General features: G+C 55.2%; 1 protein-coding gene across 2 annotated transcripts in view; it reads right to left on the bottom strand.

The window, feature by feature from the left end:
• Positions 1-1670: 1670 nt before the first annotated feature.
• Positions 1671-11053, bottom strand: part of Arid3b (AT rich interactive domain 3B (BRIGHT-like)) — a 45522-nt gene continuing 36139 nt past the window's right edge. Inside the window, exons 5-9 of one of the 2 annotated variants that reach the window (XM_013011961.1) lie at positions 8708-8891; positions 7472-7746; positions 7115-7369; positions 5770-5868; positions 1671-1708 (exon numbers count right to left, since the gene is read on the bottom strand). In XM_013011961.1, the coding sequence (XP_012867415.1) occupies positions 1686-1708; positions 5770-5868; positions 7115-7369; positions 7472-7746; positions 8708-8891 (836 nt within the window). In that variant the 3' untranslated portion in view covers positions 1671-1685. Of the gene's footprint in view, positions 1709-4674; positions 4963-5769; positions 5869-7114; positions 7370-7471; positions 7747-8707; positions 8892-11053 lie in introns of those variants that run through there. The other variant, XM_013011959.1, reaches the window with a different exon arrangement.

The raw sequence follows: 11053 nt of genomic DNA, 5'->3' as shown, positions 1-11053 counted from the left end.
TGTGTACCACATGAGTTCCTTCACCAAAGTTGGTGGCCTTTGGGGTGAGGGCCCCATCCCACAATTGAAGGAACAGGACCCCGAGGTGACAGCATGTGAGACTTCTGGCTGCACACAGTAGTTCACTATAGTGGCTTCTGCCAATTCCAGAGTCCCGCATTGGGAGCATGGGGAGGGGGGGAAGGGGGAGAAGATGGGGGTGGTGCGCTTCGGTGCAGGGAAATGCTAGGCAGGGATCCCAGGGCCTCCCTGGACTCCTGGCATGACTCAGGCCATCCAACTTCCCTCCAGAGCCTCAGTTCCTCTGTGTGTGTGTGTGTGTGCACGCACATGCATATACACGCGCCTGTGCACAACAGTTCACGTGGGACTTGAACTCAGAGCCTAGGCACTGTTCTTGAGCTTTCTGGCTCAAGGCTAGTGCTTTACTGCTTGAACCACAGCTCTACTTACAGCTTTTTGGTGGTTCATTGGACAGAAGAGTCCCACAGACTTTTCCTACCCAGGCTGGCTTGGAATCCTGATCCTCAGATCTCAGCCTCCTAGGATTACAGGCATGAGCCACTAGTGCCCAGCCAACGTTCAAGTGATCCAGTGTCTCAGCCTGTAATCAGCGCTCTGGGATGCATCGCTCCCTGCCCAGCCTGGAGAAACTCCTCAAGACCCTGTTGACAACCATCTCCTTGTGCCTTTCTACCCCCCTGCACCCCACAAAGCGTCTTTTGTACAAGGCGGTGTCTCAGGTCAGCTGGGGTGGTGGTGGTGGAGATTGGCCCAACTGGAGCCTGCACTAATAGATAACAGCAGAGGACCCCTCCCCCTCCCCCACAGCTGCAGGCACCAGTCCCTGTGGACAAGCAAGGCTGGGAGTCCTGGTGTACAGTCAGCTGGGCCCCTAGCTGGGAATTTGCTTTATCAGAGGCTGCAGACTACCCTGCCCACGAACGAAATGCATGGGGGACCAAGGCAGTGTGGGCCCAGCCTGCTGCCCAGGCACCCATGCAGGGAAATAGGGAGGATGGGGAGATAAGAGGACCATTTGGAGACTGCATCTGCCCTTGGGGGCTCCCGGGAGCACTGAAGGATGGTCACTCACAATTGCTTGGGGGGAGTCAGGTGCAAAGAAGTCAGTTGCTGGGTGCCAGGGTGGCTCATACCTGTCATCCTAGCTACTAGGAGGCTGAGATCTGAAGATCACAGTTCAGGGCCCTGGAGCCCAGCGGAGAGCTGCACTGGGGACAGCTGGGAGCTGCCTGGCCCTGCAGCTCAAGGCTGTTCTGCTCCTCAGATTCTGCCCTGGCAACAGGGACCCTTTCTCAGCTTAACCCGTCCTGCAATCACTACAACAGCACCTTAAATGTCCGCAGACTCAGACCCCTCCTGCCTCTCAGCTCTTAGCCCACTCCCAGGCCCACGAGGTGTCTTCTGGTGGCACAGAAAGTCAAGAGCTGCAGCCCAGGATCCATGACCTGTGACTGATGTACGAAAGCATTCACTGTTCTATTTCGTTTGAAAGGTATGTTTGTGTCCGTACTGTGCTCGATCTCAGGGCCTGGGTCTTCTCCCTTAGTTTTCTAAAAGCTCAAGGCTGGCACCCTGTTCCATAAGCTGTACCTCTACTTCTGGCTTTTTGGTGTTTAATTGGAAATAAGAGTTCTCTCCAGGTTGGCTTTGAACTGTCATCCTCAGATCTCAGCCTCTTGAGTACCTAGAAAGATTACAGGTACAAACCAATGGCACCTGGCTTTTTCAAAAGGTTTTAAAGATCAGTGAAGCCAGGCACTGGTAGCTCACACCTGTAATCCTAGCTACTCAGGAGGCTGAGATCTGAGGATCCCAGTTCAAAGCCAGTCTGAGCAGGAAAGTCTGTGAAACTCTCATCTCCAATTAACCACTAGAAAACCATAAGTGGTGCTGTGGCTCAAGTGGTAGAGCGCTAGCCTTGAGCTGAAGAGCTGAGGGACAGCGCCCAGGCCCAGAGTTCAAGCCCCACGACTGACAAAAAAAAAAATCAGTGAGAAGGGGCTCAAGATGGTACAATGTCCCTCCTTTTGGGGGGGGGTGTCTCAGGTAGCTTACCTGCAGCCCATGCAGACAGGCCTTGGCCCCACGGCCCCACATGTGTCTTCAGGTTGTGCCACAGGAGTGGGCAGCATCCTGGGCCTGGTTTGGGCTCCACTGGTAACATCTGGCGGTCCATAGCCAACACAGCCCCTGGTTCCAAGCTGCCCTTGTGGGAAACTGACCTGGTTCAAACATGTTCTCTAATGCACAGATGGCACCCAAGTCCCTTGGCTTAGGGTCCATCCTGGCCCCAGTGGCAACCCTACCCCACCTTACGGCTGGGCATAGCCGCCGCCCCCCTCCCACCCCCACCCGCCCCGCAGGCCCTTGATGCCAATGTGTCTCCATGTGGACCAATCCCGCTGCTGGCCAGGCTCTTCCTTCCCAGCTTCAGCTGGCTCTCTCAGCTTTGTCATCACCTCTGAGGAGGGTTCCAGGCTCCCAAGTGAGCTGCTCAGCTTCTACCTGCCCACAGGTCAACTGCTATGTGGAGTCCCAGCTACCTCGTATCTAAGATGTTGGGTCTGCATCTGGAAGCCATGTCTTTTCCACTCTTGTCTGCCCCAGTGGAAGCTAGGCCTGGGCTTGCTAAGCCAGGTCTTGGTCCCTGGCCTGCCCGATGTGGCGGTGACCCCATGAAGAAGAGTCAGCCTGGTGACCAGGCAATGCCAGAGGACCCTGTCCACACAGAAGATAGGAGGCGCTCTCAAGGTCCCCATCCGTTCTGGAGGACATGGCCAGTGGAAGTCACTCAAAACACTCGAGAGGCCTGCTCATGTGAAGAGGTAGAGGTTTATTGGAATATAAACATTCGAGAACATGTAAGATAGAAAATCACAACATATACAGACACTTGCTGCAAGGGGATGTCTGAGGTATTTATTTATTCTCGGCCTAGGCTACCATGTGCTATCACATTTTTCCTGGTTAGAATACGAACAAGATGGAAAGGGAGAAAGGACCCCGCTGCCCTGCATGGCTACCCACCTCCTGGCCTCCAGGAGAGAACCTTTGGGAAAGCCAGGGTTGGATGAACTCCTGCTGGCCTGGAGAGCAGCAAAGGGCACCGAGAGGGAGAGGTGGGCAAGCGGCCCAGGGAAAGGAGGCGGGTTAGATGAGCACTCAGTATACCATCCCGTGTCCTCCGGGTGGGAAGAGACCATCCTTCCTGACATCTCCTGAGAAAGACACTGGGGGAATGGCTGAGACTCGGGCAGGCCTGGGGCTGTGTCCTGTGCTCCTTGCAACTTCCCTGCCCTTGCCTGCCCATGCCTGGTACGTAAGGCTTCCAGGCCCCAAAAGGTAGATGGGCTGTGTGTGTGTGTGTGTGCGTGCGTGTGTGTGTGTGCGTGTGTGTACTTTCATGCCCTGGCAGAGATGGAGGCAGCAGCCAGCAGCTGCCCTGGCAGAGATGGAGCAAGGAGGAAGGAGGAGGCAGCTGGCAGATATGCTGCTCCCAGAGCTGAGGTATGTCTGTGCACAAGTTTTCCCTTTCCCTTTCTTGTCCCACCTGGAACTAAATGGGGCAGGCCAGGGTTTCAGCCACTGCAACCAGGAGTCACAGTGCAGGGTGGTCTACAGAATGGCGCAGGCTGAGTCTGGTTAAGCATCACCATTTCTTGGCCATACAGGCGAGTTGGGCCAACATTTCATCCTGGGCAGTGTGGTCTCTGGCAGGTGCAGGCCCTCCAGTGTCCTGAGGTGGGAGTGCCGGGGAGGGGAGCTACCTGCCCACCCTAGCAGTGGGGTTAGGGGTGGCAGGAGCCCACCAGCAAGCTGGGGCCTCTCCATATTCCCTCCCACCACATCGATCCCTGAGTGGCCCGGCCCGCTGGCCGGGGCGTGGCAGGCTGGCTGTCAACCCCACCCAGGGGGGCGAGCTGCTCTTAATTCTTTGGTGCTACAACAGCAATAATAACAATTTAAAAAATAAAAAATAAAACAAAAGTCAGCAAAAACACTTATAAAAAAGGTTTTCAGAGATGCAAATACTTCCTGAAGGATCATGCATCAGCAATTACAAATCTGAGGTATTTCAGTGAGCCTGACTTCGGCGGGGCTGGGGGCGGGAAAGCCCCGGGAGGTGGGGCCAGGAAGAAGCAGCTTTCTGGGGAGAGCTGGCTAACAAGGGTGAAGGGGGGACCTGAGGTGTGGGAGAGTCAGAACAGGACCCTGAACTGGAACCTGTCCGCGAGTGCTGAGTCAAGACTTGGCTAGAAGGGACCCACACCCCAGAAATCAAACAGTAGGTGAGAAGGGCTGGGAGGGCACCATCCCACCTCAGCAGACAAGCCATGAAGGCAGGCGCCTGGCTCTTGGCAGCCCCACATGGTATTTTGAGTTGTGGGACTGGGCAGAGGCAGAGACCAATGGGCGTGGGGTCAGGACAGGAGGTGGAAGAGGGAAATAAATTAAGGAGGAAGGGAAATGAGAGGGCGTCCAGCCCTGCGTCAGCTTACAGATTGTCAATACACTGCCCTGGGGTGGGAGGTGGCCAGGGAACCCTCGAGGAAGCTGGACACCCAGACCCCGCCCAGTCCCCAGAGTGATCCCTGATTGGACAACGCTGCTCTGCCCCGCCCCTTCAGCCCCTCCCTGCCCCCAGAGTACAGCAGGACCTGAATGGAGCCTGGGGAAATCCAGACTCTCACGTGGCTCCATGAGATGAGGTAAATTCTGTGCATCAGCTTCCTCCACTCTAGGCAGAAGAGGAGTTGGTGCTGGGTGCTGCCCGTCAGAGGGACCAGCTGGTGGAGGGCTCTGCGCTGGGGGTGCCCCTGGATGAGGTAGGACTTGGAGAGCAGTGGGAGCTGCTGCTGCTGCTGGCGCCGCTGCCCAGGCTCTGGGGAGCAGAGCCTGCGATGAGGTGCACCACAGGTTTCTGGGCAAACAGCACACCTGAGGGAACAGGTGCAGTTCGTTTCAACAAGGCCCAGGTGTAAGCCTGGTTGCCTGACACTGACTCCAGTGCCAGGCGGGACCCTGAGCATCTTGTAGAATACTTGCGTATGGACGGTAGGGGCTGTGAAGCCCTGGAAGTTGGAAGCCTAGGAGGAACACCATGAGCTCACAGGTCTCAGGATGCTCTGGGGGGAGAGGGGAGAGAGAGAACAGGGGCCTGCGGGGAGCTACAGCAAGGATGGGTAGGAGAGGAGGAGCTCTGGGTGGGTGTGATGGGCAAGCTCTCCACAATGTCCTCCAGCCTCCTGGGCTGGACAGGATTAAGGCAGGGGAGGCAGGTAACTGGCTCTCTCTGGCATACTCTTTTCTTTCTGTGCTAGTCCTGGGACTTGAACCTTAGCTTTTTTGCCCAAAGCTGGTACTCTACCATGTGAGCCACAGCTCCATTTTTAGCTCCCCCCACCCCACCTTGCTTAACTGGAGATAGAGTTTTATGGACTTGCCTCCCTGGCCTGGCTTTTTACCATGTCCTCAGATCTGTCTCCTGTAGCTAGGATTACAGGGTTGTGGGGAGCCTTAAACTCCTCACCTTCTCCATCACCCCCCTTCTCCTGGGAAGAAGACAAGAAGATACAGAGACCAAGCCCTTTGACAGACTCAGGCCCACCTCCAAGTTTCTTAAGCCACAACAGTCCCATAAGGCCCCAGGCCCAAGGATTGTGGCCTGCAAATGCAGCATGGGCAAGCCAATCTGGCATGGCTGCTTCCCCTCCTGTCCTCCCAGGCGCTCAGGGCCCCGCCTACCTGCATAGGTGGTGCCATCGATGTCCACGGACATGTTAATGCTCCCAATGCTGCTTGTGGTCAGGTTGAGTGCTGCAGCTGAGGTCTCAGCTCTGTCTTCTGCAGGGGACAGACAGAAAGCAGGCTGCTCAGGCCCCGTGCTGTTCTTCCGGCTGCTGCCGTGGCCACCTCGGATGGAGGCCTCACGTAGAAAGCATCTGCTCACCAGCTCCTGGGCACATGGCCTGCCAGGAGGGCCCGTTTTGCCAACTTCCTGTTGCTGGCTTTCTCTAGAGGGCCAACTCTCTCCCCCAACTGCTCTCAGCATAGGGGCAGCAGCTGCGGGAGCAGGCTGGCCAGGCTGGGCACCTGTCCTTCTGAGAGCCTACTGACCAGTAGGCCCAAGAAATTCAGCTGTGGCTGAGGGCCTCCTCCTTCATGAAGAGGGGGTTATGTCTGGAGCACTCAGCTCCTCAGGGCCATCTGGGCAAATGGCACAGAGAATCTGGCCTGAATCACCGCAGATTCCATCCTGGGTGGGTGACACACCAGGGCACCTGGCCTTGAGCGGGGCAAGCTCCTGCTCTCCCTGTATCTCCTTCAGGAAACAGTGGGTAGGATCCCCAGTACCAAGAAAGAGGAAGAAGAAGAAGAAAAAAGAATGGCACTGTATAAGGAGAGGAGAGGAGGAAGAGGAGGGAAATGGAATGTGTGGTATGGAAAATGAGGGAAAAGGAAAATCTGGCAATTACACTGGCAACCTTGTATTTCCTACTTTATTGTGTGTGTGTGTGTGTGTTGGTACTGGGGCTTGAACTCAGGGCCTGGGCACTATCATTTATCTTTCTCACTCAAGGATAGTGCCCTACCACTTGAGCTGCCGCTCCATTTCTGGCTTTTTGCTGGCCAACTGGAGATAAGTCTTACAGACTTTTGCCCAGGCTGGCACTGGACTTCAATCCTCAAGATCTCAGCCTCCTGAGTAGTCAGGATGACAGGCGTGAGCACCCAGCATCTAGCCTATTTCCTACTTCTTACTGCTGAGAGCAGCTGGCAGCCCTGCCACTTCCCTGCCCTGGCCGAGCCCCCAGCATGACAAGGCTGTCACATCTTCCTCCCAAACACGGAGCTCCGGTAAGGTGTAGCAAGCCCTGCCCTGTAATTTGGACAGATCAAAGGCGGGTGGAGGGAGGGTCACTGAAGCTGCCCTGGGCCCCTTCTCCAACAGCTGCTTTTCCTTTCAGCCAGGGAACAAAGCTCTGCCTGAGGCAACTCCTGGCCCCTCAGAAGTCCTCCAGGTGGTATGCTGCCATGGCCACCCCTTTGAGGCCAGGAGAGGAGCGTGGAGCCCCGAGCTGGTGCTCACCCCTGCCGTTGATCCTGACTTTCATGGGGAGCTGCCTGGCCATGCTTAGGAAGTTGCGCTGGAAGGCCTGCTGGACCAGCCGCTGCTCCTCTTCCGACAGCCTAGATGCCTTCTTCTCAGCGGGCTCCCCCGACTCGAGCCGCTCCCGCAGCTGCTCCAGCGTGGCAGTGCGGGTGCCAGCCTGCTGTCCTGCCATGCTCACAGGCACAGCCAGGCGATTTGGCACGGGTACTGTGGTCACTGGGACTCCGTCGCCTGTGAAGGATGAGCTAGACCAGTCCCCAGACACAGTCGACCCGAAACCCCATCTCAGCTCAGACCCTGGCAAACTGGTCTCCCTCCCAGCCCCCCACGCACCTTTCCTGAGAGTGGTGGCTGGGGACATCCGAGGGCTACTGGCACTGGTGCCACTGCTGGAGCCAAGCCCCAGGAGGGGGAAACGGATCTTGGGTGGTGAGAGAAGGGCAGGGGTGCTGGGGGCAGCAGTGGCGGTGGTGGAGTAGCCAAAGAGGGAGGAGCTATAGCTGGGCCGCCGGCCCTCGCGCCGGTTGCCGTCGATGGCTGCCTGGAGCTCGGCTGGGGAGCTCAGGGCTTTCTTCTCACATTCGTAGGCATACAGGTACTTCATGTACCTGCAGGGGAAGAAGGCAGGAGAAACATCTCCAACACAGCACCACATGGACATAAGACGGGGCTCACCAAGGAGCTGGGGTCGGGAGGTTGGGGGGGAGGGAGGTTGGTGCCCTTGACTGGGGGCCTCAGTGCCCCAGGTCCCTCTGCCACCTCTACATACTGCTCCAAAGGGCAGTGTGGCTCACATAGGGAGCTAAGTAACATCTTAGCTAACGGTTAGAGGACCCATGTCATGTAGCTCCTTGATCTGGTCACTGGGCCAGGCTGCTCAGATAGGAAAGCTTCTCATCAGGCACCAGGTGAAGCCCCTGCCCTGTCCAAGTCTGACACCTGTTCCAGGACACAGTTTCTCCCCCTGTAAGACCCTTGCCATCTCAGCTTAGCCCCCGGCTTCGGCAGGGCAGCCCCAGCAGATAAAAACTTTGATCTTTTCAACAAGACCACACAGCATGCTACCTGATATGTCAGCTGCTCACTCCCCTGTTCTTCACGAACAACGTCCTAGAACATTCCAAAAGAACAAGCCCCTCTGGCCTATGCGCTCTAGTGCCACACTTGCCTTTACTATTTCTATACCTTCCTCCAGACAGACTCAAATGGTGGTTAAGACAAGGCAGCCATCTGATGGAGCTGGGTGTCAGTTGCCTGGCAAGGCTGGTGCTCTGCCACTTGTGCCACAGCTACACTTCTGGATTTTTGCTGGTTAACTGGAAACTCACAGACTTTTTTTGGCCCAGGCTGGCTTTGAACTTTGATTCTCAGATCTCAGCCTCCTGAGTAGCCAGGATTACAGGTGTGAGCCACCAGTGCCTGACTAGAAACTAGAAAATGGGGATGCAGGATGTGTCTCTTTGCCAGGACTGAGTGAGGCCTAAGTGAAACAAGCACCCGGGGGAGCCAAGGCCTCCTCTTCATGGGCCCTGTGTTTCCACATCTTGGTCCAACACCCAGCGTACTCACTGGGTCCTGAGGGTAAAGGCGGCACTGGTGATGGAGGTGGGCAGGCTCAGGCCCTTGGTGATCTCCCTCCAGATCTTCTTGTTGATGACCTCCACCAGGCCCCCCTTCTCTGTTACCAGCTTATAGAGTGTGTACAAGTCCAGGATCTGCTTGGCCATGATGGGGATCCGGTTGATGGGGGTCCCTGTAGTAGTCCAACGAGAGACAGAGGGCCGTGTCATCAACAGTCTGAGAGAGAAGGCATCACACATGCTCACTTTTTTTAATTTTCACTTTTGTTGTGCATTGTCCCTGAGCTTTTTCACTCAAGGCTGCTGCTGTACCACTTGAGCCACCGTTACACTTACAGCTTTTTGGTGGTTAACTGGAGATAAGACTCTCCTTTCCAGGGCTGGGAAGGTGGCTCAGTGGTAGAGCGCTTGCCTTGCATGCATGAGGCCCTGGGTTCAATTCCTCAGCACCACATAAGCAGAAAAAGCTGGAAGTGGCGCTGTGGCTCAAGTGGTAGAACACTAGCCTTGAGCTGAAGAGCTGAGAGGCAGCGCCCAGGACTAGAGTTCAGGTCCCACGACCAACCAAAAAAAAAAAAAAAAAGACTTTAGCTTCCCAAACTGGCTTTGAACGTGATTGTCAGATCTCAGTCTCACGAGTAAGTGGTGTTACAGTTGAACCACTCGTGCCCAGCTACCTTTAGTTAAGTCAGGAATAGTGCTCATGGATCTACCTCGTGTTATTTGACTCAAACTCCTCAAACCTGAATGCTACCAGACTGTCTTCCAGTTCTTTCTTTTTTTTTTTTTGGTCAGTTGTGGGGCTTGAACTCTGGGCCTGGGAGCTGTCCCCCAGCTCTTCAGCTCAAGGCAAATATTCTATCACTTGAGTTATAGTGCCACTTCCAGTTTTCTGATGGTTTATTGGAGATCAGAGTTGCATGGACTTCCCTGCCCAGGCTGTCTTTGAACGATCCTCAGATCTCAGCCTCCTGAGTAGCTAGGATTATAAGCATGAGCCAATAGCATCCAGCTACCAGTTCTTTTCTTTGGGATGACCAGGGCCCAATTTCTAGAAACTCTCTGGATCTGCTTACTATCCACAAATAGAAGCAGGGCTTGGCCCAGACCAACTTAAGGTGTGTGTAATCTTTCCTTCCTTTTTCTGTTGTTCACAGGGCTTGAACTCAGGGCCTGGGCATTGTCCCTGAGCTTTTTTGTGCAAGCCTATGGCTCTACCACTTTTTTTTTTTTTCGTCGGTACTGGGGCTTGAACTCTAGGCCCTGGGCGCTGTCCTTCAGTTTAAGGCAAGCACTCTACCACTTGAGCCACAGTGCCACTTCTGGTTTTCTGGTGGTTCATTGGAGAGAAGAGTCTCAAGACTTTTCTGCACGGGCTAGCTTTGAACCACGATCTTCAGATCTCAGCCTCATGAGCAGTTACAGGTGTGAGCCACCAGTGCCCAGCTTTGGCTCTACTGCTTTGGGCCATAGCTCCACTTCTGGTTTTCTAATGGTTAACTGGAGATAGGAGTCTCACAGACTTTCCTGCCCAGGCTAGTTTTGGACCATGATCCTTAGATCTCAGCCTCCTGAGTAGCTAGGATGACAGGTGTGAACCACCAGCCCCAGCTGTGATTTGGGTTTTGAGAGCAGTATAATTCCACATTACTTCACTATGAACTGGCAACCTGAGTGCTCCTTCACTGTAAGTGAAGTGCTTTCTGCAGTATGGAGATAGGGCTTCTTGCTCTCCCTCCCCTGTGCCTTGCCATGTCAAAGGCGCTGCTGGACACACAGGTCTCCAGGGGAATGAAAAGCCACTCAACAATTCTCTCCCCACTAATCGTTTGCCCCTCCCCCTGCACTGGCCTCTAAAAGAGGGAGGGTCAGAGCAGCTTCCGCCTCTCAGCCCCAGGGGAAGTGAGAGGAGCCAGAGACTTGATTAGGAAACCTGGCACCGGGCAGGAAGGGCTACTAATGAGCACCAGGGGACGGCAGGGAGGGCGGGCAGGGCTCGTCAGGAGGCGTGATGGATGACTGTCATTTGGCAGCCTCGGGATTAATGATCTGGAGGTCAGAGGGGAGAATTCCGCAGGGAAGGGTCACCGTCCGGGGCAGGGCTGAAGACTTGTTGCCTTTTAATGGAAACTCCTACTGTACGCAGGCTGCCCATTTGATCCTCTCCTCCCTCCTCCCTGACCCGCCCCCACCTCACTAGGACTCTGTTAGCTGCCTGATGGGTTTAGGCCAGCTTGAGCTCTTGTTTCCACTTCTCTCCTAAAGTGATGCCAGTGTTCTCAGCTCAATATCAGCCTTGCGGGGTATTTTTGTTGTTGGCTTTTTTTTTTTTTTT

The sequence above is a fragment of the Dipodomys ordii genome, unplaced genomic scaffold (genome assembly GCF_000151885.1).
Source record: "Dipodomys ordii isolate 6190 unplaced genomic scaffold, Dord_2.0 Scaffold15, whole genome shotgun sequence".
Taxonomy (NCBI): domain Eukaryota; kingdom Metazoa; phylum Chordata; class Mammalia; order Rodentia; family Heteromyidae; genus Dipodomys; species Dipodomys ordii.
The sequence above is the reverse complement of the archived record's forward strand: the minus strand, read 5'-3'. Positions and strand labels throughout refer to the sequence as shown.